At 40.5% G+C, this 24,461-nt stretch overlaps 2 protein-coding genes and 1 non-coding gene across 9 annotated transcripts in view; 2 read left to right on the plus strand and 1 right to left on the minus strand.

The window, feature by feature from the left end:
* Window positions 1–18,330, plus strand: part of FNBP4 (formin binding protein 4) — a 38,653-nt gene extending 20,323 nt beyond the window's left edge. The window contains exons 11-17 of one of the 5 annotated variants that reach the window (XM_012788516.2): window positions 767–900; window positions 1,878–2,065; window positions 8,789–9,099; window positions 9,226–9,370; window positions 10,113–10,453; window positions 15,810–15,967; window positions 17,276–18,330. In XM_012788516.2, coding sequence (XP_012643970.1) covers window positions 767–900; window positions 1,878–2,065; window positions 8,789–9,099; window positions 9,226–9,370; window positions 10,113–10,453; window positions 15,810–15,967; window positions 17,276–17,366 — 1,368 coding nt within the window. In that variant the 3' untranslated portion in view covers window positions 17,367–18,330. Of the gene's footprint in view, window positions 1–766; window positions 901–1,218; window positions 2,066–3,110; window positions 3,139–7,269; window positions 7,370–8,788; window positions 9,100–9,225; window positions 9,371–10,112; window positions 10,454–15,809; window positions 15,968–17,275 lie in introns of those variants that run through there. The other 4 variants (XM_076001868.1, XM_076001867.1, XR_012918934.1 and 1 more) reach the window with 4 other exon arrangements.
* Window positions 6,084–6,190, minus strand: LOC142870857 (small nucleolar RNA U13). Its single transcript, XR_012919186.1, has one exon. It is a non-coding gene; the product is annotated as a small nucleolar RNA U13 (small nucleolar RNA).
* A 139-nt stretch (window positions 18,331–18,469) lies between the features above and the next one.
* Window positions 18,470–24,461, plus strand: part of AGBL2 (AGBL carboxypeptidase 2) — a 50,225-nt gene continuing 44,233 nt past the window's right edge. For all 3 annotated transcript variants that reach the window (XM_076001873.1, XM_076001870.1, XM_076001871.1), the window contains exons 1-3: window positions 18,470–19,603; window positions 19,757–19,888; window positions 20,141–20,204. In XM_076001873.1, the coding sequence (XP_075857988.1) occupies window positions 19,853–19,888; window positions 20,141–20,204 (100 nt within the window). In that variant the 5' untranslated portion in view covers window positions 18,470–19,603; window positions 19,757–19,852. The remainder of the gene's footprint in view (window positions 19,604–19,756; window positions 19,889–20,140; window positions 20,205–24,461) is intronic.

Raw genomic sequence — 24,461 nt, forward strand, 5'->3', positions numbered from 1 at the left:
GCCATCAATCCAGGAAATAAAATTATATAGTAGCCAAAACAAAATATAATTTTGAAAATAAATACTGAAAGTTTATGTATAATGATGATACCACCTTTAATAAGCATATATATATGTTTAAGAAGAAAAGTTCTGAGTCCTATTTGTAACCTGCATACTTTATAAAAATGGCAGGGTAGGATTATTAGATAAGGAGCTTCTGCAGGAAATTGACTGATTTCCGTAAGAACTGAACCTTTAGGGCTGGGCGTGGTGGTTCATGCTGGAGGATCACTTGAGCTCCAGAGTTTAGTTGCAGTGAGCTTATGATGACTCCCCTGCACTCTACCTGGGAAACAGAGCAAGACCCTGTCTCAAAAAAAAAAAATATATATATATATACATATATATATTTTGAACCTTTAATTTTGATTACTAACAGTTTTCAGCTAAGTGAACTATCTTTTCCAAAAAAGTAGAAAGTAAAACTACTGGGAAAACCAAATTTTGAATAAAATCCAAAGGGGAAGACAAAACTACTGCAGCTCATTTTCACAGAAAATGGGGAGTTGGCAATGTAAAAATATACTGGACCCCAGTCATTTTATAGAACTCTTCAGTGCACTTAGTTAGGGTTGTTTCATGAAATTGAGATGGGTGTATTTTTCTTTGGTCTACTCTCCTGTCAGAGTACAGTGATCTAGTTCCAGAGTAAAAGATTTATGTTCCTTTTACCTCTGTCCTCACATAATAATGTCTAACTTATTTCTCTGTCTGTTGATTGTAGACTCGAATTGCAGACTGGCGGGAAGGGGCTCTTAATGGAAACTACCTTAAACGAAAACTTCAGGATGCAGCAGAACAACTAAAACAGTATGAAATAAACGCCACTCCTAAAGGCTGGTCCTGCCACTGGGACAGGTACGCACTCTTCTCCCCTTTTCACCTTTCACCTTTGACATCTCAGACATGATTTGTGATCACCACCACCTGACGACGTGACAGCCTGTCTGGAGACTGAGAGCAGCTACAGTTAGCAGTGCTGGGCAGGCAAAGCCCCGCAAGCGTAAAGTCTGGGCCAGCCACACATTGGAGAAACAAAAAGCAATGTTTACAGTGTTCCATGTAACGGATTTTTTCCCAAGATTGGACAAAGCTGGTTTTTACTCTCCAGAGTGTTGCACGGAGTAGGGCGGGCTTGGGGGTTAAGCGCATGCGAGAGCTCTGTGCGCTTTACAGGACCTCTGGAAGCAACTACTCCTGATTAACCTCGGTGAAGTTAAGGAAAACTTCGTGGCTGAAGATGTGAATGAAGAACAAGATTACTATCCTCTGCCAGCAGGTCAGATGAAAACATTTCTTTATATATTTGGCTTTTCTTGGTTTTTTTTTTTCGTTATTTGAAATCTTTGCTCTTTTATTTTTCAGCTCCCAGATCCTCTCCCTCTCTTTAGCTTTCACTGTGTTTGATACCAAGAATATGAAATGTGAATTCCACGGTCCAAGAGGGGAAGAGTCACCTTTCACAAACTTCGTTGTTCTCTTCTTTGGAAGGGAAATTAGTGTTCTAGGCGATTGAATCCCTTCATTAATGAAACGTGAAACCCTGTTATGCATTGGCAAAAAAAAACAAAAAGAGAAAGTTGTTTTCTAAGTCGTGTTGGAGTGAGAGGGCTCAGGGCTGTATTCACAGAGCTGCTGGCAGTGCAAATAGCTTTGAATTATCCTTGGTTCTCCATCCTCAATTGTCAAAGCTCTTTGTTGCCTTTGTGAATAGCAGTCCATAAGAAGAGGTTCGTCCCTATGAGAGCAGACTGCTGTCCTGGGACAGGACCAAATGGAAGTGTCTTTGTAGGAGAATGGGTTTTAAAACATGTGTTTTCTTTCTTGTAATTTAGGGATCATAGACGATATTTCTATGTAAACGAACAGTCGGGCGAGTCTCAGTGGGAGTTCCCAGATGGTGAGGAGGAGGAAGAAGACAGCCAAGCACAAGACAGTAGAGACGAGACTCTTCCTAAACAGACCTTGAAAGACAAAACTGGCACTGATTCAAATTCTACAGAGTCCTCTGAGAATCCTACAGGTGCGACAATTTACCCTGTATTAATTGGATAGAAATGTTTTCAGAGAAAAAAACTTTTGTTAATTTATATCATAAAAGAAGGACAGAGTTTATAGTAACATAAGCTTCTAATTGAAAAATAGTGGCTTGAACTTAAATAAGGAATGCACAAGTTATTCTTGTTGGAAACCAGCATACTATTGATACAATGTATCAGACTCTGCTCAAAATTAAAGATGAGGCCTGTAATCCTAGCACTTTGGGGAGGCCTAGGCTGGTGGATGCTCGAGGTCAGGAGTTCAAAACCAGCCTGAGCAAGAACAAGACCCCGTGTCTACTATAAATAGAAACAAATTAATTGGCCAACTAATATATACATAGAAAAAATTAGCCGGGCATGGTGGCCCATGGGAGGCTGAGGCAGGAAGATTGCTTGAGCCCAGGAGATTGAGGTTGCTGTGAGCTAGGCTGACACCAGGGTGCTTACTCTAGCCTGGGCAACAAAGTGAGACTCTGTCTCAAAAAAAAAATGAAAAGATGAGCCAATATATTTTGATTTCAAAGATTGTCCTATAACCATCCTATCATGCCACAGATACAGCTTTGTGTCTCCCAAAATAGGAAAGCTGATTAATGCTAAAGAACTAGATCGTTGAACTCTCAGTAATATCTGGTGTGGTGAAATTTGTTTTACCTTTCTGTAGAACACTTAATCTATTCATACTGCAGCCTCATTTCTCAACTGGACTAATCTTGTAAGAAGTATAGTTGGTACAAATCAAAATGATACAAAGAAATGATATGTAACTAGTACTTGTTTCAAAGAAGCAAAATCATTGCCTATTAAAAATCACCAACAATATTCTAGCATGAAACAATCAATCAGAAGTAGGATATCTCATCCCATATAAAATATTCTTTGAGGAATTCAGTTTTGTTATACTTTTTTTTTTTTTTTAAATAAGGCTTTCTTTGCTCCTCAGTTACTCTGAGGATATGATAGCTCTTCAGAAGAGCCATAACTTGATTGCCATGTTATTAAAGAAGATATTTTCCTCTCTTTCAGTCCTTCTTTCTTGGAATGACAAATATAAGTGAGTAGCCATGACTGTGATTAACCACCTTTAATCTTAAAAACTGGTAGCTGTTTGTTAAAGTGATGGCATAGGAAGGCAAGAGTCTATGGGTGGTTTCTAAAGTAATAGACTTTTTGAAAATAAATAAAATGTAATTTGTTGATAACATAGGGAGTGAAGAACTGAATTGTTTTGTCTTTTGCTTATCAAAAATGATGCTTTTCTACTGGCTCCCTGATCATAGTAGAAAAGTTCTGGTAATGTACCAAATGAAACTGGTCATGTATCAAAAAATTTTGTTAACTTCTTAAATAGCCTAGGAATCATCATCAGATCACTTTAAATGGAAAGCCACATACCACTGCAGTTAAAGTTTTAGAATATAGCAAAAGGGCAGTTTTAATCTACTTCACGTTTCAGACGTGTATTTTCTCAAGTTACAGGATATTTCACCTCCCTTTCTCTTTATAAAGAGGTTTTCTTTTGAATACTTTCCCCTTCTTTTGGTAGACATGTCTAAAAAATAGATTGGTTTTTTTATTTGTTTGTATTTTAGTAGTCAGTGAACTGAAGGTGCTTGATAGTGGTTTGGGGTAGATAATTCCACTCCTGGTCACTGTCTAATGTCCCTTCCTCATATGTTCCAAAGTTGAAAATTGTACAGTTACCAACCCTGAATGTTCTGTAAACACATTAGAGTTAAGTATAAAGATATTTTCTCCCTTCATTACTGACTTACATGGTTGGTACTGTCTAGTAAGCCACTCCTGTCTGATTAAAACAAAACTAGTTGTGGTGTAGGAAAAGTCACTGATGGGCTGGGCAGAGTGGCTCACACCTGTAATCCTAGTACCCTGGGAGGCTGAGGTGAAAGGATTACTGGAGATCAGGAGTTTGAAACCAGCCTGAGCAAGAGCCGAGACACCATCTCTAAAAAAAATAGAAAAAATTAGCCAGGCGTGGTGTCGTGGTATTTGGGAGCCTAAAGCAAGAGGATCTCTTGAGCCTAGGAGTTTGAGGTTGCAGTGACCTATGATGACACCACTATATTCCAGCCTGGGTAACAGAGCAAGACCCTGTCTCCAAAAAGCAAAAAAATAGCCACTGACAAACCAGATTATATCCATAGCCTCTCTTTATTGAGAACCCCTAAAACCACATGACAAACTTGATCTAAATAAAATAAAAACCTTGTACCAAGGCCTGTGAGATTTAAGAGCAATATTGATCACTGTTATGAGTCTATAAAGACAGTTTACATATGTTCTTGGTCAGCTCAGCAGTGACTAAAACCATCTTTTAAAGAAGCAAAATTACAGTACGAGGAACCAAGGAAGTTTCAAAGTTCTATTCATTTTTCTCAATCATTTTTTTTTTTTTTTTTTGAGACAGAGTCTTACTTTGTTGCCCAGGCCAGAGTGAGTGCCGTGGCGTCAGCCTAGCTCACAACCTCAATCTCCTGGACTCAAGCAATCCTGCCTCAGCCTCCCAAGTAGCTGGGACTACAGACATGCACCACCATGCCCGGCTAATTTTTTTTCCTACATATATTAGTTGGCCAATTAATTTCTATTTATAGTAGAGACAGGGTCTCGCTCTGGCTCAGGCTGGTTTCAAACTCCTGACCTCGAGCAATCCACCCGCCTTGGCCTCCCAGAGTGCTAGGATAACAGGCATGAGCCACCGTGCCCAGCCCATTTTTCTCAATCATTTTTTTTTTTTTTTTTTTTTTTTGAGACAGAGTCTCGCTTTCTTGCCCAGGCTAGAGTGAGTGCCGTGGCGTCATCCTAGCTCACAGCAACCTCAAACTCCTGGGCTCAAGCGATCCTCCTGCCTCAGCCTCCCGAGTAGCTGGGACTACAGGCACGAGCCACCATGCCCGGCTGATTTTTAAGTTATATATATTAGTTGGCCAATTAATTTCTTTCTATTTTTATGGTAGAGACAGGGTCTCGCTCAGGCTGGTTTTGAACTCCTGACCTTGAGCAATCCGCCCGCCTCGGCCTCCCAGAGTGCTAGGATTACAGGCGTGAGCCACTGCGCCCGGCCTTCTCGATCATTTTTAATCGTATTGTTTCAGTGTTTGGATTTAATATCATGTCTAAAGATGAAGTAATATTTTATGATATCAAACTGTCCTACTGGGCTTTAGTCACTTAAGTTAAATTTAAATGCTTTTTTTATTTTTAAGCTCTCTGGTGGTACTGTTTGTATAATTATTTGGTTTAAGTTGCTAAACTGGCCTCTTGGTTCAAAGTACTAAACAATAATTTCTCCTTGGTGGAAAATAAAGGAAGGCTGCCTATGAATAGAAATAAAGAAACTTAGAAAAACAAAATTTTTGGAAAATTAAAAATTTGTATCCGCACCCTATTCAGTCTTTAAGCTTATAGTTTTAAAACCTTTTAGCACATAAAAGCTGTGTATATCATTTAATCTGTCCTTGGATTTCAGACCTCAACATGCTCTTAAATGTCAAAAGTACCAACTGAATTAAATTTAGAAAGCAGAAGCATCGTTGTAATATAATATGCATATATATTAAAAACTAGTATTTATTGAACTTTGTTGTGTTTAAGATAAAGGAGTGATTATCAATGTTAAGACATAGCTTTTTGTAATCCTAGCACTCTGGGAGGCCGAGGTAGGTGGATCTCTTGAGGTGAGGAGTTCGAAACCAGCCTGAGCAAGAGCGAGACCACATCTCTACTATAAATAGAAAGAAATTAATTGGCCAACTAAAAATACATAGAAAATATTAGCGGGGCATGGTGGCACATGCTTGTAGTCCCAGCTACTCAGGAGGCTGAGGCAGTAGGTTTGCTTGAGCCCAGGAGTTTGAGGTTGCTGCGAGCTAGGCTGATGCCATGGCACTTGAAGATGGGCAACACTCTCTCTGTCAAAAAAAAAGACATAATTTTTACGTTTTGAGTATACTTTGGGATTAAGTATTATTATTTTCACATCAGACATGGGTAAAGTTCTGACCTTGTAACAAAGTTTGAGGGAGGCACATCTCATACATGAGTGTGAAAACCCAATCATCACATGTAGGCAGCTACAAAAGGATCCAAGATTCAAATATTCTAAAAATGCTCCTTGTGTGTGGCTTAATTTATCAAGCCTAGTTTAATATCGTATTTATACAAGATTTAGTTAATTCTGATTAGCTTTGTTGGAGGTGTAAACCACATTATTAACCTTGAACCTACTGTTTTTTCTTGTTCCCTCTGCATAACAGCATATCACCATCATAATCATATCAGTATAGCATTATACTTCAAGATGAGAAACCTACCAACATTATAAAATCTTATTTTCTTACCTACCATATGTTGTGGTTAGTTTAGAAGAAGGAGGTTTCATCTTTAATAATTAAGTTATTGATTTTCAATGTTTATTGCCTTAGTTCTGATGTAATGTTGATTTACTATTATATAACGTAGGCTGTCTGGCCATGATCATCAGACTTTATTTGTCTGAAAGTTAATGTATGAATTAATTATTAGATATGGCCAAATAAAAACATTTAATGAGTCATTTGAAAATTTTTAGCTGGAAAACTGCATTCACTTTTTCTGGTGAATTTTTTTCCAGTGCCCTTTTCCTTAGCAGTAAGCAACCATCTTAAAATAATTGTGGAAATAATATGAATCATACTAAAGTCTTTTACATAACATACCATCTATCTGTTTCATCAAAAGTAAAGCTACTCCAAAAGCCAAATGGCTCATGGTAGCTTTGGTTTTACCTTGTTGAGTGCCACTATGGTGTATTTTAAACAAAGCCATGTAAATGGCCTTATCCCTTCCCTAGAGCCTTTCATAATTGAACCTTATTTAATCTACCATTTTGACCATGAAATTTAACAGGTGGCTGCATCTGGATGTCTACTCCATGAGAAATGAGATTTATTTTTTTACTGAGATTTCTAAAGCTCTTGGATTTCTGATGTCTCACCAGGAAATCTTAGTCAAATAGGAAGTACTAGATGAGGAATCATACTTGGGCTCTGGCCCTGGCCTGGTCACTAACACCTGTATGATCTTGGGCAAGTCAGTTCCTGCCTGGGTTTCATTACCTTTAAATGAGGAGGTTGAAATAGATGATTTCTCATGTCTCTTCTACTCCTAAATTCTATGATTTTAGGGAGAAAACCCCCTTCAGCATTCCTTGGATATATATCTAATAGTCCCATATATTGTGAAACTTCCCTATTGACGATAAAGAGGGATGGGGAAGGCTACAAGTAAGTATATCCTCCTATTTTCTCTAATTTTTAAAGGTTTTCCCAGCAGAGAAAGAACAGTAATCAATGGTGGCATTTGCAAAATTTGAGGAAAACTGATCCTGAGTTTTTTAGGTGTGGTTTCTTAACTCAAACTTCAGCAACAGTGATTTTAAATTCTCTGCATCTCCAAACACCTTTTTAAAAATCTGAATTATCATTTACAGTTAATACTGGCTTCCTAAATATCCCTTTTCTCATCCCCAAACTAAATTACCTCCAACTTATGTTCCTATAGTTGAACTAATGAATGTAATTTACACAAAGATGTGAAGGAATGATAGAGTTGACAATAGCACCTTGCGAATGGATTTTTTAAAAGAAGTTTTATATGTTTAATGCACAATCACTATTATAGAAGTACTGGTGGTCAATACAATGCTATGGACAATGCAGAGTTGTATCAAAGACTTGGCAGCAAAATCACAAAACTTAATGACATCAAGCAAATGGGTTTTTTAAAAAACGTAATAACCCAGGCCAAGTGTGGTGACTCATTGTAATCTCAGCACTGTGGGAGGATCACTGGAGGCCAGGAGTTTGAGACCATCCTGGGCAACATAGCAAGAACCCATTTGTTTAAAAAAAAAAAAAAATGTAAAAATTAGCTGTGGATGTGGTGGCATGCGCCTGTAGTCCCAGCTACTCGAGAGGATCACTTGAACCCAGGAGTTCAAGGCTGTAGTGAGCTATAATCATACCACTGCACTCCAGCCTGGGTGACAAAGCAAGACCCTGTCAATGGGGGGAAAAAACCCCAAAAACTAATAACCCAAATTAATCAAAATGGATAGAATTTTTGTGAGTAATTTTTAGAGTGTTTTGAATGAATACTTCTCTGGGTCACCTCCACTCAAAAATAAAGTACATGGGTTCAGTATTGCATGTGTACATCATTAACACTCACACCTTCACTTTTGAAATAAAAAAGACCCAGGGTATTACCTTCTACTTACATATGCTGAAACTGAGTGTTTCAAATCAAAAACTCCAGACTACAGATTCAGATGACTGAATTTCTCATCTGAATTGATGTGATATTCTTCATTTTTCTCATCCATAAATCTGGACCCAAAGGTCAAGACTAGAATAAAACAGATGGGGAAAGTGCTAACTATGAGATTCATAAATTTACTTTTCTTGGAAGTCATTTCTGAACTGAGTTAATATTTTAGTGGCATCAGTGTAGAATTAGATGCCTATGGGTCAAATTTTTGTTGGGGAAAGGGCTAGTCCCTGCTGTTTGAAACTGCTTTCCATATTCTTTGCATATCGTGCTAGGTTCCTGTAGATGTTTGTCTCATTGATCAATTGAATGTGTCTATGAATAGAAGCCAGGTAGTTTTTGTCTTTTTCCCTAACTCCTATCTGTTTTCATAGGTTCTCTTTGTAAAGAATCCTTTTCTGGTCAAGTTTCTTCTTCATCACTCATGCCACTTACTCCATTCTGGACCCTCCTTCAGTCAAATGTTCCTGTGCTTCAACCTCCATTACCCTTGGAAGTGCCACCACCCCCACCTCCACCCCCAGATTCACCTCCACCCCCTCCACCTCCACCTCCTCCTGTAGAAGATGGTGAGATCCAGGAGGTAGAGATGGAGGATGAGGGGAGTGAAGAGCCTCCTGCCCCAGGAACAGAGGAGGATACTCCTTTGAAACCTTCAGCACCAACCACAGTTGTAACTACCCAGGCAAGTAATGGGCTTTGACATTTTGAATGATTTGGGGGCCTAGAGCTTGGTTGACATCATCTTATTTTAGAAGAGTATGTTTCACCAGGGCCTTCAGCCACTGACCACAGAATGTTTGTGTTTCAGAGTTCAGTTGATTCTACCATCTCTAGTTCCCCTTCCACTAAAGCAGTAAAGAGAAAAGCTACAGAAATTAGCACTGCAGTGGTTCAGAGGTCAGCTACTATTGGTAGTTCTCCAGTTCTCTACAGCCAATCAACTATAGCTACAGGTAAGCATGATGATTAAAGTGTATATTGTTCTCGGCAAGATGCAGTGGCTCACGCCTGTAATCCTAGCACTCTGGGAGGCCAAGGCGGGAGAATCGCTCAAGGTCAGGAGTTCGAAACCAGCCTGAGCAAGATCGAGACCCCCTCTCTACTAAAAATATAAAGAAATTAATTCGCCAACTAAAAATAGATAGAAAAAATGAGCTGGGCATGGTGGTGCATGCCTATAGTCCCAGCTACTCGGGAGGCTGAGGCAGCAGGATTGCTTGAGCCCCGGAATTTGAGGTTGCTGTGAGCTAGGCTGATGCCTCAACACTCTAGCCCGGGCAACAGAGTGAGACTGTGTCTCAAAAAAAGAAAAAAAGTGTATCTTGTTCTAAGTGTATTTTTTTTCTGTTTCCAGCCTTAGATGCCGTAAATTGTAGAAATGTTAAAGGCTTTTGATTGCAAAGACTATTTATATGAATTTCTTTCCATTACTAAAAAGCTACTGTAAACAATTTGGTATGTATCCTTCCAGATTGTTTATGTACATCAGTGATTTTGATGTTTAAGTATCTTAATGTTAGGGTACTAAAAAGCGAATATTTTGCTATATATAGCAAACGTGGCTATATTTTTTAGAAAAAAAATATTGGCATCATTTTGTAGGTACTATAACCCCCAATTCCCTTTTTCCTTATCTTCCTTCTGTTCTTGTCACAGTGTCCTTTTTATAGTATCATTTTATGTTTTCTGTGTTAGGTCACCAGGCAACAGGGATTGGGAACCAGGTGACAGGGATTGGACATCAGACAATTCCAGTTAGCCATCCAGCAGCAGGAATGGGCCATCAGGCCAGAGGAATGAGCCTACAGTCAAATTACCTTGGACTAGCAGCACCTACAATTATGAGTTACACCGAATGTTCTGTTCCAATTGGAGTGACTGCTCCATCATTGCAGCCAGTCCAGGCCCGAAATGCTGTGCCCGCTACTGCTGTTATAGAACCACCACCACCTCCTCCTCCTCCTCCACCACCACCACCACCACCAGCTCCCAAAGTGCCACCACCTGAGAAAACGAAAAAAGGAAAGAAAGACAAGGTATGATAAATCTCTTGTTAAAAAACTTATTATGCCGGGCGCAGTGGCTCACGCCTGTAATCCTAGCACTCTGGGAGGCTGAGGCAGGCGGATTGCTCAAGGTCAGGAGTTCGAAACCAGCCTGAGCAAGAGCGAGACCCTGTCTCTACTATAAACAGAAAGAAATTAATTGGTCAACTAATATATAAAGAAAAAATTAGCTGGGCATGGTGGCGCATGCCTGTAGTCCCAGCTACTTGGGAGGCTGAGGCAAGAGGATTGCTTGAGCCCAGGAGTTTGAGGTTGCTGTGAGCTAGGCTGACGCCATGGCACTCACTCTAGCCTGGGCAACAAAGGGAGACTCTGTCTAAAAAAAAAAACAATAAAAACCCAAAAAACTTATTGGGCCAGGCTCGGTGGCTCGCACCTGTAATCCTAGTCCTCTAGGAGGCCGAGGCGGGTGGATCACTCAAGGTCAGGAGTTCCAGACCAGCCTGAGCAAGAGTGAGACCCCATCTCTACTAAAAATAGAAAGAAATTAATTGGCCAACTAAAAATATATAGAAAAAATTAGCCGGGCATGGTGATGCATGCCTGTAGTCCCAGCTACTCGGGAGGCTGAGGCAGAAGGATTGCTTAAGCCCAGGAGTTTGAGGTTGCTGTGAGCTAGGCTGATGGCACTGCACTCTAGCCCAGGCAACAAAGTGAGACTGTGTCTCAAAAAAAAAAAAAACTTTTATTAAAAAATTTATTGAGGTGATATATAACATAAATTTAACCATTTTCAAGTGTACAATTCTGTAGCATTTAGTACATTCACAATATTATACAACCGACACTTCTATCTTGTTAGAAAACATTTTTGTTAACCCAAAGGAACACCCTGTACCTAAAAAGTAGTCACTCCCCATTATCCTTTCCCCCATCCCCTGGGAACCACCAAGTCTGCCTTTTATATCCAATTTACCTAGTTTGGATAGTTCATATAAATGGGATCAAGCAATACATGACCTTTTTTGCCTGACTTCCTTCACTTAGCTTTATGTTTTTGAGGTTTGTCCATGCAGCATGTACATTCCTAGTACTTCATCCTGTGGCTGAATAATGTTCCATTGTGTTATATGCCACAACTTTTGCATCCAGTTGTTAGTTAATGGACATTTGGATTGTTTCTGCCCTTTTCTTGGCTGTTATGAATGAATAGGGCCACTGTGAACATGCATGTACAAGTATTGAGTAATTTTTTAAAATTCTTTTGGGTATATACCAATACTGGTTATTTTCCTTTTTTTTGGTTTTGTTTTTATTATGCCCATTCTAGTGGGTCTAAAGTGGTATATATCATTGTGGTTTTGATTTCCATTTCTCTAATGACTAATGATGTTGAACCATTTTTCATTTTCTTGGCCATTTGTCTATCTTTGTTGGAGAAATGTCTCTTCAGGTCTTTTGCCAATTTTTGAATTGGCTTGTTTATCTTTTTGTTTAATTTTAAGAGTTCTGTTTATATTCTAGGTACAAGTCCCTTATATGACTTGCAACTATTTTCTCCTAGTTTGTGGTCGGTTTTTCCTTTTTTTTATGGTGTCTTTTGAAGAGGAAACATTTTAAAAATTACATGTCTAATTTTCAGTTTTTTAAAAAGAATTTTATAATAGTAGTTCTTAGAATTTATATGTAGGTCATTGATTTCATTTTAATATATATGGTGTGAAGTAGAGGTCCAACTTTATTCTTTTGCATGGTGTATACTTATCAGATAAGTTGAATAAAATGTATAGGTATATTTCTTGCACTCTTAATTCTATTTCATTTATCTATATGCCTATCCTTGTGCCAGTACTTAGTATACTGGGTTTTGGGCAGGGTGTTGTGGTTTAGAGACAAAGTCTCACTCTGTCACCCAGTCTGGAATGCAGTGGCATAATCATAGCTCCTGCAGCCTTGAACTATTGGTCTCAGAACAATCCTACTGCCTCAGCCTCCTGAATAGCTGAGCTGCACCACCATGCCCAACTATATATTTTTTCAGAGACTGGGTCTTAAATTCCTGGGCTCAAGTGATCTTAGAACCCCAACCTCCCAGATAGCTGGGATTATAGGTGTCAGCCATTCCTCCTGGCTTCATGACAAGCCATTATTTAAAAAAATAAAATATATCCTTAATACTTCTAATAGGCTGGGTGCGGTGGCTCACGCCTGTAATCCTAGCACTCTGGGAGGCCGAGGCAGGCGGATGGCTCAAGGTAAGGAGTTCGAAATCAGCCTGAGCAAGAGCGAGACCCCGTCTCTACTATAAATTTAAAGAAATTTATTGGCCAACTAATATATATAGAAAAAATCAGGTGAGCATGGTGGCGCATGCCTGTAGTCCCAGCTACTCGGGAGGCTGAGGCAGCAGGATCACTTTAGCCCAGGAGTTTGAGGTTGCTGTGAGCTAGGCTGACACCACGGCACTCACTCTGTCTAGCCTGAGCAACAAAGTGAGACTCAGTCTCAAAAAAAAAAAAAAAAGATTTGTTTACAAAGATTGCTTTAAAAAAAAAAAAAAAGATGCCTCTAATAGTCAAGAATATTTGGGGCTGGGCGTGGCTATTCATAGCTGTAATCCTAGTACTCTGGGAAGCTAAGGCAGGAGGATCACTTCAGCCCAGGAGTTTGAGGTTGCTGTGAGCTAGGCTGATGCCATGGACCCTCTAGACCAGGCAACAAAGTGAGACTCTGTCTCAAAAAAAAAAATTGGGGACCACTATGTATTTTCAGTCTTTTTGCTAAAGAGTTTCATGGGCAGTTGACTAGAAAATAAACTAGGAAAAAGGAGTTTTTACCACTTAATCTTTGTTCCTTTGGCTGTAATGCTCCCCTGTTTAAAGTGTGCTCACACGGCCAGTGCAACTCTTTGGCTCCATAGTTTCAAATGTGATAGGCCATACGTAACATCTGAAACATAACTTATTTTCCCATGACAGATGGGAATCAAATATGCTAAAAATTTACTGGACTCTATAGAAGTCAAAGTGAAACAGCAGTGACTGTTACCTAGATCTGTGATTTTTAATCGTCAGTGTTAAGTAACAGATTTTACCCCAGTGATCTCTCTGTTCATGTGGCCATGATTAATCTGTCTTATTTTTATTTGGTTGATTCCATGCTAACCCAGAATAGTCTGTGTTGGATCTTGTTGGAAGGGTATGTGTACAGTAAACAGGTTGTGCCAAAGGCAAAATGACAGAATTGGATATGGGGGAGTGTGTGTGTGTAGAGGGAGCTGATGGTCTGAACATGACACATGGACATTCATTTCTCCAGAAAGTTAATTACGATCCATGATAGTCAAAATGGAGTATCAGGCAGGGTGGCAAGTAACATAAAAAGACTGAAAATGTTAAGCTTATTGTCTCAGAATTTTGGAGACCTTATTCGAGAAATCTATTGCCCCAAGCGTAAGCAGGAAAGAAAATAATCTCCAGCCCCCATGCATGAGTACAGCACTCAGTCACACTTATTCCTATTTGTCAAGCTTATAGCATGGGTCAGGTCTTCAAACACATGGTTCTGTTTCTCTTCAGAAACATAGGGATAAAAATTTGTGTTAGCAATGTCTAATATATTTGTTAGGTATTCTCCCTGGGGGGTTAGGATTTAGCAGTGAATCAGACAAAAATCTGGCTGGGTGCAGTGTCTCATGCCTATAATCCTTGCACTTTAGGAGGCCAAGTCAGAAGGAATGCTTAAGCTCAGGAATTCAAGACCAGCCTGAGCAAGGGTGAGACCCTGTCTCTACTAAAAATAGAAAAATTAGCCGGGCACAGTGGTATGCGCCTACAGTCCCAGCTACTCCCAGGAGTTTGAGGCTGCAGTGAACTAGATGATGCCATTATACTCTATCCAGCATGACGAACAGACAAGACTCTATCTCAAAAAAAAAATAATAATAAATAAAATAAAATCTTTTTATTAAAAAAAAAAAAAAGACAAAATCTGCTTTTGTAGAGCTTTTCTTCTGTCAGGGGTGGGTTTGGGAAAACATATAAGGAAAAGATATAGGCCGGGCACGGTGGCTCACGCCTGTAACCCTAGCACTCTGGAAGGCCGAGACGGGCAGATTGCTCGAGGTCAGGAGTTTGAAACCAGCCTGAGCAAGAGTGAGACCCATCTCTACTATAAATAGAAAGAAATTAATTGGCCAACTAATATATATATAGAAAAAAATTAGCCAGGCATGGTGGCACATGGCTGTAGTCCCAGCTACTTGGGAGGCTGAGGCAGCAGGATCGCTTGAGCCCAGGAGTTTGAGGTTGCTGTGAGCTAGGCTGATGCCACGGTACTCACTCTAGCCTGGGCAACAAAGTGAGACTCTGTCTCAAAAAAAAAAAGAAAAAGATATATATGTTAAGTGTTTTTCTACTATTAAAGTACTTGTTTGTTATAGGTAGTTTAGAAGATGAAAGTAAGACCAAAGAAGAAAAATGAAATTTATTATATCTTCTCTCAGGACAAACCTAATCATTGACCTGTTTATAATTCTGTAGGCATTTTTAACCAGCCCTTTTGGTTTATACTTGGTAGAAATTTCTGGCAAGAATTTAGAATAGTTTTTATTTTCTGTATATGTTACTTTGAGTTTTAAAGTTCACTTATTCCTTAGAACGAGGAAAAGATGTTTGTTTGTTAGTTTGTTTTGAGACAGAGTCTCACTATGCTGCCCGGGTTACAGTGCCATGGCCTACCTAGCTCACAGCAACCTCAAACTCTTGGGCTCAAGCAATCTTCCTGCCTCAGCCTCCCTAGTAGCTGGGACTACAGGCATGCACCACCATGCTCGGCTAATTTTTTCTATATATTTTTAGTTGGCCAATTAATTTCTTTCTATTTATAGTAGAGACGGGGTCTCACTCTTGCTCAGGCTGGTCTGGAACTCCTGACCTCGAGCAATCCACCCGCCTTGGCCTCCCAGAGTGCTAGGATTACAGGTGTGAGCCACCTCACCCAGCCGAGGAAAAGATCTTGATCTCCAGTGTTTATGACTCATTTCTTAGGCCAGGTGCAGTGGCTCACACCTATAATCCTAGCAGTGTGGGAGGCTGAGGTGGGAGAATTGCTTGAGCTCAGGAGTTGGAGAGCAGCCTGAGCCAAGAACAAGACCCTGTCTCTACCAAAAATAGAAAAAATCAGCCGGGTGTGATGGTGTATGTCTGTGGTCCCAGCTTCTTGGGAGGCTGAGGCAGGGTTGCTTGAGCCCAGGAGTTTGAGGTTGTAGTGACATATGATGGCACCATTGCACTCTTAACTGGGGCAACAGAGGAAGACTGTTTCCAAAGAAAAGACTAATTTCTTTAGTTTATATATTCCCTCTGACCTTTAACCTTCATTACAGGCAAAGAAGAGTAAAACCAAAATGCCATCTTTGGTAAAGAAGTGGCAGAGTATCCAGCGTGAGTTAGATGAAGAGGACAATTCTAGTTCCAGTGAAGAGGACCGGGAATCAACTGCACAGAAGCGAATTGAAGAGTGGAAACAGCAGCAGCTAGTTAGGTAAAAGAAAAGGGATTAGAAAAGGGTTGTTGTTGTATTAGAACAGTTATAGTCTTAAGATCACAACCCCTTCTGGGAGGCCAAGGTGGGCGGATTGCTCGAGGTCAGGAATTCGAAACCAGCCTGAGTAAGAGCCAGACCCCATCTCTACTATAAATAGAAAGAAATTAATTGGCCAGCTAATATATATAGAAGAAATTAGCCAGGCATGGTGGCGCATGCCTGTAGTTCCAGCTACTCAGGAGGCTGAGGCAGTAGGATTGCTGGAGCCCAGGAGTCTAAGGTTGCTGTGAGCTAAGCTGATGCTATGGCACTCACTCTAGCCTGGGCAACAAAGGAAGACTATCTCAAAAAAAAAAAAGATTACAACTCTTAATTTTTGCTATTCTTTATAAACTTATCTTAAAAAGTTTTTAATTCATAGAAATGTTTATTTCTCTATAAAAATCATGGTCTAGCCTTTTTTAAAAATCAGAAATATCAGTGTTGTTTACTCTTCTGCTGATTGTCTTAGGCAAAGGACTGTCAACTCTATCAGGAAAAATAGTCATCAACATTTGCCATCTAGAACCAATATTTTACAAATAATTATAAACATAAGAATAAAGAAATAGGGAGAAGGCTTCATTAGAAATTTTAGAAAGAATTTAAACAAAGCAAATCCAGATTTCTATTCCATATTGTCCTGGTTTTTAAGGCATTTATACTCAAATGGGCAATGTTCTGTGAATGCAACTAACATTTCATCAGTTGTCGGTGCATAAACCTGGAACATAACCATCTCATAAGTACTGATGCCAGATTTCAAATTCACCTCTGATAGCTTCTAGCTTAATTTACATTTATAGAAACGTCCAATGCACCCATTCTGGTAAATGCACAATAGAATTTGAGTTTTAATCTTTATAAATAAAATTGCTCAAAGAGGAGCTCAGCATTAGTTCCAGGGGTCACTGATGGCATATTCAAAGTTAAATTTACCTGCCTTGAAGAATCATAACTCCTATGGGCTAAGAAAAACTTTAATAAAAAGATGTTTTATTCTTTCAGTGTGGCTTTAATGGTTATTGGAGATATATTTATAGAAAGTAAATATACACTTACATATATACATAAACTGAGTGTGTTTGGTTGGCCTGTCAGAATTTAAAAATTTGAAGAATATACTTACATTTAGCTGATAAAAGATTTTTATAAACATAGACGTGATACATCAGGTTTTCAGTTTTAGAGGTTTTTAATTGCTAGGAAATGAACAGTTTTGCTCTTTTTCTTTCCAGTGAAGTAATCTGTATGTTGTTTTCACAGTGGCATGGCAGAGAGAAATGCTAATTTTGAAGCCCTTCCTGAGGATTGGCGAGCAAGACTGAAGAGAAGGAAAATGGCTCCAAACACATAGTTTTTTTAAATTTAGAGAAATTTTTTAATTTGTGTTCATTTCAGAGTCTTAACCAGTTTTACTGTTGTCAAATAAACTATAAATGTTATGGGGAAGACCATATAAATTTCCTAGGCGAGAACATATGCATACAGAGTTTTCACACTTGTGAAATGTAATTTTTCTGTTTTGCTTAAAGGTGAGGTGATTGGAATTGCTTTGACCTGTCTGCCTTTATTCCCACTGGCAAAATTAGCATGTTAGGTATATTAACCTCATCAATCTTGAAGAACATGTGGCACATGAGTCTGACACTTCTGTAGAGGGCTCATTGACAAAAAGTGAATAATTTTCCTGCCTGCTAGAGGTTCATTTAGTTGTAGTGTGGCACATGCTCTTAATTAACTTCTCCAAAACAAGTGCAATTCATATGGCAGCTCTGTATTTGACCTTGCTTGACTGAGATAGTCAGGATCTCTGTCTGACCTCTTCCTCTAGTCTGCTACCCCTGAAGTGCAGAGGTATGTCAAGTGGTTTACCTTGTGCTGACAGATGGCCACATTCTTTAAGTAGTTCTTTCTTTCTCACAAATTCTAGAACTGGTAGCTCAATCATTTCACACACTAGGTGGCATATTTGAATTTTAATACAAGCAGCAACAGCAGCTTGTATTATATCACTGATTTTGAGAATTTTCCCCTTGTATATGTGACAGTAAATGCAACAAATGCCACTCTGTATCAGTGTGTTTCCATTGTCTTAACCTGGTCTGAAATCACCTCCCTTTGTGTGAATGTATTCTCCATAAAATTCCAGTATTTAAAAGGCAGTTTACTGTTCTGTACTTTCTATTGTACCACAATCAGGTAAAAGTCACTTTAAACTGAAGAAAAAGCAAATTGTGTTTTAAAGCTCTTTGTATTTCTCCAGTTTCTGACCTTGTAAATTTGTATATATGCAGTAATAAAGCTTTTTTTATACTTCTGATTGGTTATCCTTTTGCTCTTCAAAGCCTGTTACCCTTGATTATGTAACCAGGACTTATTTTAAGTCAATTCTTAATTGTTTTTTTCTAATTGAATACAGTGCAAGGCATGTGCAAACCAGTTGAGGAACACCTTTCAGGAAAAGAGCCACAAGATCTTGGGCAGGGGTTTAGGGGATTGGTGGGGCGGGGTTAGAAAACAGGCCTACAGTACCAGATGGTGCTGTGTGACTTAAGTTTTTGGTTGTACTCTGTAATATTAACTATTATTTGACCTACTTAAGTCCTGGAACTGATGTAATGTGGTTAAAACAATAAAGGTGCTTTATAGCTTTTCTCTTTCCCACTTTGATTCTAAAAGTAATAGATACTTTCGGTTATCTTCGTATAAAGTTAACCAAAGACAATTTGAATTTTATTCCAGTATATTTCTATGCATCTAATTAAAATTTTTTTAAACTAATAAGTCGAAATGCGTGTGGTATTTATTTGCTAACTTTGTTTCTTGTAGTTTTGCAACGTAGAAGGTAATTTTTCCTTTCTGGCCATGGCATGGAGAAAATAAATATGAGGTGAAAGGAGAGCAGCTCCCTTAAAGCAAAGCTAAGGAACGAGCTTGGAAATACGTTGAAGACTACTGGCATTGTAGTCATCAATGCGATTTCAATCCCCAGATTGAGGCTATAACGTATGAAGGAGGAAGAATGAATCTAAATCATGTCACCCACCAAGCTTAACCTTCCTAGGGCTCCTGGCTTCCTCCTTGGGGCGGAGCCCAGCTCCCCGGAAGTCCCTGGTCGCCCCGCCCTCCCGCTTCCTGCTTGCGGTTGCTAGGCTACCCCGGCCCTCACAGAATGCGGGGACTGCAGAGCGCTGCTGCGTTTCACCTCTGGTGCACAGCCTGGCCTCTGGACCTTGCCTGCCTGACTTTCTGCCTAGCCCAGACTCCTCTGCTGCCTGCGCCCACCACTGCTGCCCGGGACAGGCTGGGGCTTGGAGGTGGTCGCACCTTTCGTCTGCCGTCTTAGGAAATCTCTGCTTCCCCTACTCCTTCGGACCTATGGGATCAAACAGCTCGGGACCCCTGAATTCCCTTTACAGGGCCCACTCTCCCGACCCCTGACCTTTATTTCCGTCTACCCACACTTCTTTCACTCTCCTGTAGCGTCCTGGTGGCGGGCGTCTCCCTTCTCCGGGAGAGGGACACATTGGACCAACAAGGGGCCTGGCGCCTTGGGAAGAAGCGGGAAGACAGCCCTCCGTGACTCCTCAGGTGCGCCTCCCAGCCTCATGGTGGGAACCACCGGGCGGGTCTTTCTTTGAGGAGAGGCTGGGATGGCAGGATTTCCTCAAGTCAAGCGAAAGCTGGAGGTGTGCGGGAAGGAGAGCGAGAGGTTTTTCACTTGTCCTGTTTTCGATTTTGTAGCGTCTCCTGTGTAATCAGCCGCTTATTTGGAAATTAGGCGGGAGTTGCAGCTGCACGCAGGTGTCACTGGTCTTCAACATACCATGCAGAAGTAACATGTTCCCAGCATTGGAAACAGAGCTAAAGCAGGAGGTCTGTACACACCCCTCTCCGAGAACTCCACAGAAATCCAATTCTAGATCAGAAGGGATATTCTGGTGGCACCTTTTTCTAGCTGGAGGTCTTGATTCCCAAGATAGAATAATGTGCATGAAGGTCTTTCACTTGGTTTATTTACAGAAGCTCTCAAGTACACCGCCCAATGCAACAATGCTCGTTGACTTTTTAAAAGTTTATTGTCATTTCAAAGGACTATTCTGATTGAGTTGGCCTTTCCTTTCACAGGCTCTTCCTGATCCTTATGAAGACTTTATGTACCATCACCTTCAGTATTATGGCTATTATAAAGGTAGTACTGCATTCTTACCTAACCACCTTTCCTGGGGTCTGGAAGTGAATTTTTCATTAACTGGGGTAATTGTGTTTGAATAGACTAATAAATAATTTTTCTAGTACCACTTGATGAAAAGTACTTTCTTTCCCTATTGATCTGCTATGTCACCTCTTGACTGAGTTACTTTGTACAAAGATCTGTTTCTGGGCTCTATTCTATTGGTCTGTCTGTCTATCCTTTCACAAATATCACCTACTTGTAATTACTACATGCTACATGGCATTAAATAGTCTTGATATCTGGAGAGGCATGTCCTCCCACTCTTTTTTTTTTTTTTTTTTTTTTGAGACAGAGTCTCACTCTGTTGCCCAGGCTAGAGTGTGGTGTCAGCCTAGCTCACAGCAACCTCAAACTCCTGGGCTCAGGCGATCCTGCTGCCTCAGCCGCCTCCCAAGTAGCTGGGACTACAGGCATGTGCCACCATGCCCGGCTCATTTTTTCTAGATATTTTTAGCTATCCAAGTAATTTCTTTCTGTTTTTAGTAGAGACAGGGTCTTGCTCTTGCTCAGGCTGGTCTCGAACTCCTGAGCTCAAAGGATCCACCCGAGATCCACCCATCTCCGCCTCCCAGAGTGCTAGGGTTACAGGCGTGAGCCACCTTGGCTGGGTGTGGTGACTCAAATGCTTGTAATCCTAGCACTTTGGGAGGCCAAGGCAGGAGTTCTTGAAGCCAGGAGTTCAAGACCAGCCTGGGCAACATAACAAGACCCCATCTCTACAAAAAATTAAAAAATTAGCCAGGCATGGTGGCACATGCCTGTAGTCCCAACCACTTGGGAGGCTGAGGCAGGGGGATCCCTTTAGCCCAGGCATTGGAGGTTGCCATGAGCTATGATCACACCTCTGTACTCTAGCCCAGGCAATAGAGCAAGACCCTGTTTCGAAAAAGAGACAGAGTCTGGCTGTGTTGCCCAGGATGAACTTGAACTCCAGGGCTTAAGCGATCCTTCTGCCTCAGCCTCCCACATAACAGGGACTACAGGTGTACTCCACTACTCCTGGCCTATCCTCTTGTCTTGTTCTTCAAAAGTGCCATGACTCTTCTTGAGTCTTTGCCTTTCATATAAATTTTAAAATTGGCTTATGATGTTTAAAAAAATTATTGGAATTGCATTGAATCTATAGATGATATTTCACAAGAAATGGCAATTTTCTAACATGGGGTTCTCCAATCTATGAATATAGTACATATCTCCATTTATTTAGGTCTTCTTTTTTTTTTTTTTTTTTTTTTTTTTTGAGACAGAGTCTCGCTTTGTTGTCCAGGCTAGAGTGAGTGCCATGGCGTCAGCCTAGCTCACAGCAACCTCAGACTCCTGGGCTCCAGCGATCCTTCTGCCTCCGCCTCCCGAGTAGCTGGGACTACAGGCATGCGCCACTATGCCCGGCTAATTTTTTATATATATATATCAGTTGGCCAATTAATTTCTTTCTATTTATAGTAGAGACGGGGTCTCACTCTTGCTCAGGCTGGTTTCGAACTCCTGACCTTGAGCAATCCGCCCGCCTCGGCCTCCCAAGAGCTAGGATTACAGGCGTGAGCCACAGCGCCCGGCTATTTAGGTCTTCTTTAGTGTTTCCCAATAAAAATTTACTGTTTTTTCACAGTATTTCATATTGTATGCTATTATAAAGGTTAATCTTTTTAAATTTTAATTTTCTAGCTTTGTGGCCAGTATACAGAAATAAAAATGAATTGTTTTTCTTTTGTTTTAGAGACAAGGTCTCATTCTGTCACCCAGGCTGGAATGCAGTGGTGTGATCATAGCTCACTGTCCCCTCCAATTCCTGGGCTCAAGTGATCCTCCTGCCTCGGCCTTTGAAAGTGTTAGAATTACAGGAGTGAGCCACTGAGCCTGACCAAGTTTTTAATATTGATTTTATTTCTATTAATAGGAACCTTGTTAAACTTTGTTATTAACTATGGTAGTCCCCCCCTTATCTGGCAGGGGATATATTCCAAGATTTCCAGTGAATGCCTGAAACCACAGATAATATTAAATTCAATTACTGTCAATTAGAACAGACTTTAGTTCATGTTACACCCACAAATGTAGTTCCTTTTCTACCTTCATTACTTATCACACACTTTTGCAGTTTGAAGTGTAGCAGCCTTGCTTGCTCTGCTAGCGAGACTGTCTCAAAAAAAGGGGAGGGGAACCACTGTATTTCATTTTCTAAGTGATTAATAGTTTATTGAAAACTGAATTTCTAGTTTGCCAGATTCAGCAGATGCCCTCAGGACAAAGTGGCTTTGGGCATCAGTGCTCCCCTACCATTCTTTTTTTTTTGAGACAGAGTCTCACTTTGTTGCCCAGGCTAGAGTGAGTGCCGTGGCGTCAGCCTAGCTCACAGCAACCTCAAACTCCTGGGCTCAAGCAATCCTACTGCCTCAGCCTCACGAGCAGCTGGGACTACAGGCATGTGCCACCATGCCTGGTTAATTTTTTCTATATGTATTAGTTGGCCAATTAATTTCTTTCTATTTATAATAGAGACAGGGTCTCACTCTTGCTCAGGCTGGTTTCAAACTCCTGACTTCGAGCAATCCGCCCGCCTCGGCCTTCCAGAGTGCTAGGATTACAGGCGTGAGCCACCGTGCCCGCCTCCACTCCCATTCTGATACTTGCCTTCACCTGGGTTTGGCTCTCTTGGCAGCTGTAGGAGCAGAAGGAAAGCTTCCCTTCCACCCTCTCTGAAGGTTTGCTAACTGATAATAGACAGATTTATAGGAGAAAAAGGCATATAAATATATATGTATGTGGATAAGGGGATTCCCACAAATAGAAGACTCAAAGAAGTGCCAGATGGTTGATGTTTAAATACCTTCATCATAGGGGAGAGGAAAAGGGGGCTGGTATAGGCATTTTTGAAGGGAAGTAAATTATTTTTAGGGGAAATGAATGAGCCCAAAGAAAAATGAATAGCCTGGACAGACTTCCTCTGGGCTATGGTAGAGGTGTCAGGAAGGGGACAAAGATCTGTGTACAAAGATTGTCTTATTATGCGAATAGTCTTCTAGCTAATCTCTGAAGAATAGATGAAAAGTCTATCTGGGTGTAGTGGAGACTTTCAGTCTCTTCTCTAGTGGTTAACCTTTCCTGGTTATTTGATGAGATTCCTAGGGTGGAGGTCTTAAGACAATTGCTTTTCTTTTGGAAAGAAGTTTCCCTATGGAAATTCTAGAGAGAGTCCTCCCTCCCTGCTCTTGGGGTAGGGGGAAACAGAAGTCAGAAAGTTCTTGTTTATAGGGCTGGACATGGTGGCTCATGCCTGTAGTCCTAGCACTCTGGGAGGCCAAGGTGGGTGGATTGCTCAACGTCAGGAGTTCGAAACCAGCCTGAGCAAGAGTCTCTACTAAAAATAGAAAGAAATTAATTGGCCAACTAAAAATATATTAAAAAAAAATAGCCAGGCATGGTGGTGCATGCCTGTAGTCCCAACTACTCCATAGGCTGAGACAGAAGGATTACTTGAGCCCAGGAGTTTGAGGTTGCTGTGAGCTAGGCTGACGCCATAGCACTCTAGCCCAGGCAACAGAGTGAGACTCTGTCTCAAAAAAAAAAAAAGTCCTTGTTTATGAGGCAGCTTCTAAGGCCTTCCTATTTTAGTTCAAAGTGTTCAGTATGCAAAAGTGCCAAACTTTTGGGGTATCATTTTCTGAGCCCCAACACATCTCTTGCTACCAGGTCTTTCTGTCTCCCAAGCCCTTTCTTGTTCCACTACACCATGCTGCTTCTCAAGTCTGCCTCCTCTCTTGTTTCCTCAGCTGTAAATGGGATAATTATGCTTAACCAAGAGAAGTTGAAATGTGAAAGCTCTTTGAAAAATGGCACATATTCATTGCAAAGGCCTGTGGTGGTGGTTAGTGATAGAAGTGGTGATTTGGGTAGTAGTGGTTTTGGTATTGACCTGTATGTTAAGAAATGGTGAGCCAGCCATCCAGCAACTTGAATTATACCACCTATTTTTAGCTCAGAGAGGCAGTTTACCAAACTGTGCTACGCATCAGCATGTTTGGAAGGATAACTCTCGATACCTATTGAATGGCTCTTTTGGGGAAAGAGATGATTTGATACCAGATACCCTGCAAAAGGAGAAGCTTCTATGTGAGTAATAAATCAGTATGTGTGTCCCTTTCCAGAACCTCACTGCCTAATAACTCCTATGGGAATTAAGGAGAACATGGCCTAATATGGGAGAGACCAGAG

This window comes from Microcebus murinus, chromosome 4 (assembly GCF_040939455.1).
Source record: "Microcebus murinus isolate Inina chromosome 4, M.murinus_Inina_mat1.0, whole genome shotgun sequence".
Taxonomy (NCBI): Eukaryota; Metazoa; Chordata; class Mammalia; order Primates; family Cheirogaleidae; genus Microcebus; species Microcebus murinus.